Genomic DNA, 3,041 nt, shown 5'->3' with positions numbered 1-3,041 from the left:
AAAATGTCCTTGATTTAGGATAAACGCAACTTAGCAAAACCAAAACATCAGTGTATTATCAACAGTATTATCACTCTGAATCCAAATGCTGCACTACACTAGCTACTGAGAAAATTAACTCCATCCTGGCTAAAACCAGGACATCTTCTTGATCTGCTGTCCTGTAGTACACACCCGCAACAATATCACTCTTGCTATTCTGCCCTTTTATCCTAACCCATAAGCTCTCACCTTGCTCATCACCCACACCAAGGTAGAACTCAGTACACTCTAAGTGCTGTAGCACATAGAGGGCAACTCCACCACTGTGCCTTTCTGGTCTCATTTCTTCTGAACAGTGTGCAGCCCTTCATGACAGCATTCCAGTCACGTGAGCTGTCCTACCAGGTCTTTGTAATCACAATGAAGTCAAAGGCCTGTGACTTCACACAGATCTCTAATTTTTCCTGTTTGTTGCTGTTACTGTGTGCATTGGTGTACAAGCACCTAATAGAAGTGTTTGATTATGATGAGAATATCCCAGTGGGGGTGTGAAGAGGTGCTCTATAATCCTGTTGAATGGTTGCATCTTCAGGTGCTTGATCAAGTATTCCCTCTTAAGCCTTCTTTTGATACTAGGGTAGTTCTCTGAAGTATCCCTATTGGCTTTTACTATTTCAGCACTCTCTGGCTGATCTCTGGCAGACCGGAGGTGTGTTCCAGTGTGGCTAGTGTATCTCTGAATTGCCTGCTGAAGGCCCTCATAAGTACCTTGTCCCTCTAACTTATCCATACTTTCCCATGGAATGTATTTCCTCCCTCTCTTTGCTTTTTAGGCAGTGAAATTGCATTAGAGCTTTCTCAGGAATCAGTATTGATTTCTTTTCACACCCTCAGGATAACAGGAGTGTTGTAAACCCCAAGAAAAACAGATATTTCCTAAGGGTTTTGGGCACTTTTCATGAACTAAAACCAAATGCGTGCAGGTACCAAAAGGCATATTAAAATGTTTAAAGAAAGAGTAATATTTTTCTAAGGCCTTACTTGTTTTTCCTGTAAAAGTGGTAAAAAGGGTATTACCAAAAGCAATTGTAAAGTCATTAGAAGCAGTAACTTTACCATCACCTGAATATACATTATTCATTTTAAGCAGAAAACAATCCTAATGTAAGTTTCCACAGATACAAAGACTGGTGAACGGGTAATAACTTCTGAGGCAAATGTGTCAAAAGCAGTTGTTTCTCTGTAGCCAAATTGTGAGTAGGGTTACTCGGGTTCTGTTGCAGCATCGTTTTTATTTTATTGCACTCTTTCTTCTAAGTACATTTTTAAAATAAAGCCCAACTTTTAGCTGACATTAAAAGCCAAGGCCGTAAATTTCCCGTTATTTTTACTGAGTTAAATATGTGTGGAATACTTGTGATGAATTATGAATAGTTGCACTTACAAATGGAGTTTCTGTTAATTTTTAATGCTGTGTGTGACTATAGTGTGTCACTCCTTTTAAAATAAATAAAATAGTTTGCGTGTCATGTTTGAACTTGCATTTTGAAAATTAAGTTTACTTAAAATATAATCAACACTAATCAATTTTGCACTGCAGTAGCTTGCTTGTGATACAAAATCTTATGACATTTTAATTAGGAAGATAGATCATATAACTTCATCGGACTGAATAAATTTTTATGGTACTGCTGCTTTGCTATACTGCGTGTTCTTTTAAATTGGCATGAAAATGTATTAACACTTGTATAAATTAGATCAGACTTAAATGTTGGCGGAGAAAAAGAATAGGAGTTGGTTGTCTTATAATTGTAGATCTTTTTGCCAGTTTGTTAGCCTGCAGAGTAACACTTTAAGCAGAAGTTATTTTGTAAGCTGAAATAAAACCAGTTCTGTTAGGCAACTATGTGATTGCTACATTTGTGTTACAGGCAAGGGAGAAGATAGTGATGTCCTCAGCATAAATGCAGATGCATATGACAGTGACATAGAAGGCCCATGCAATGAAGAAGATGGCCCAGATGTGCGAGAAAACACTGTCAGAAGTGGAGCTGGTCAGATAGATGATCTTCAAAAGGACATTGAGAAAAGCGTGAATGAGATACTGGGGTTGGCAGAGTCCAGCCCAAAGGAGACCAAGGCAGCGCCCTTAACCGTTCCTCCATCTGAAGATATTCAGCCCTCAGCACAACAGCTGGAGCTTCTGGAGCTTGAGATGAGGGCCAGAGCTATTAAGGCTTTAATGAAAGCTGGTGATGTCAAAAAACAGCCCTGAGATTGTTTAATTTAGTTTTAAATATTTGCTTTGAAGACGATGACATCTGTTCTCTGCAGTGCTAAAGTATACTTGGGTTGGGTATGATATTCCTTATTCAGACCGTATTGTGTATCCTGACCTGTGTTCATTGGTTTTGTTGCCTTGAGTGTGCTGCTTCCCTGACATGCGCAGACAGAGTGGTTGATGCTTCCATGAGATGAGGTATCTTTGTGCTGAGTTGTCTCTTCAGGAGTCACACAATGTGAGCTATGCTAGGAATCTGGTGCCTTCCAGGAAAGTTGTTGTAGCAACTTAGAATCTTAGAATGATTTGGAATTGCAAGGGATTTTAGATTGCTTATTTCTCTCTGGGACCCATCCCATCATACCCCAGGTGTTCTTATAAAATGAGCATACTTAATGTTTTGAAATTTGAATTCCAAAAGGGAGGGATTTTTACTTTTCAAATAAACAACTGAACATGATATTTTCAAAGTTATGAAAGTGCCTGAAAGAGACAGAGATGAGTTTTTTTACACTGTTCCTGATGTAGTTTTGTCACTCTGCTCAGCTGTTTATCGTCTGCATTTTAACTGAAATGAAGAAAACAGGTTTTTTTTCTGACTGTAAAGCTTTTCTTTTAAATATTTGGCATAATACTTAACAGACGATAAAGAAGACCTTGATTTTCTAACATTAACTGGTGCAGTCATTTTATGTCCCCCGTAGATAGGAAAACAATAGGAAAACAATTTAAATTATTTTAATTTTTCTTTTTTATATAGAATTAGTGCTGGTTTTAT

General features: G+C 38.0%; 1 protein-coding gene across 1 annotated transcript; it reads left to right on the top strand.

Annotated features, from left to right (window-relative positions):
• Nucleotides 1-1,913: 1,913 nt before the first annotated feature.
• On the top strand, nucleotides 1,914-2,282 carry LOC103797734 (caspase activity and apoptosis inhibitor 1-like; the record flags this gene model as incomplete). Its single annotated transcript, XM_009069962.1, has 1 exon — nucleotides 1,914-2,282. A coding segment is annotated over one exon (344 nt), but the record flags the coding sequence as incomplete, so codon positions are not given.
• Between the last annotated feature and the right edge of the window lie 759 nt (nucleotides 2,283-3,041).

The sequence above is a fragment of the Acanthisitta chloris genome, unplaced genomic scaffold (genome assembly GCF_000695815.1).
Source record: "Acanthisitta chloris isolate BGI_N310 unplaced genomic scaffold, ASM69581v1 scaffold3072, whole genome shotgun sequence".
In the NCBI taxonomy this organism is placed as follows: Eukaryota; Metazoa; Chordata; class Aves; order Passeriformes; family Acanthisittidae; genus Acanthisitta; species Acanthisitta chloris.
Note: the sequence above shows the minus strand (reverse complement) of the source record. Positions and strands in the feature narration are given on the sequence as shown.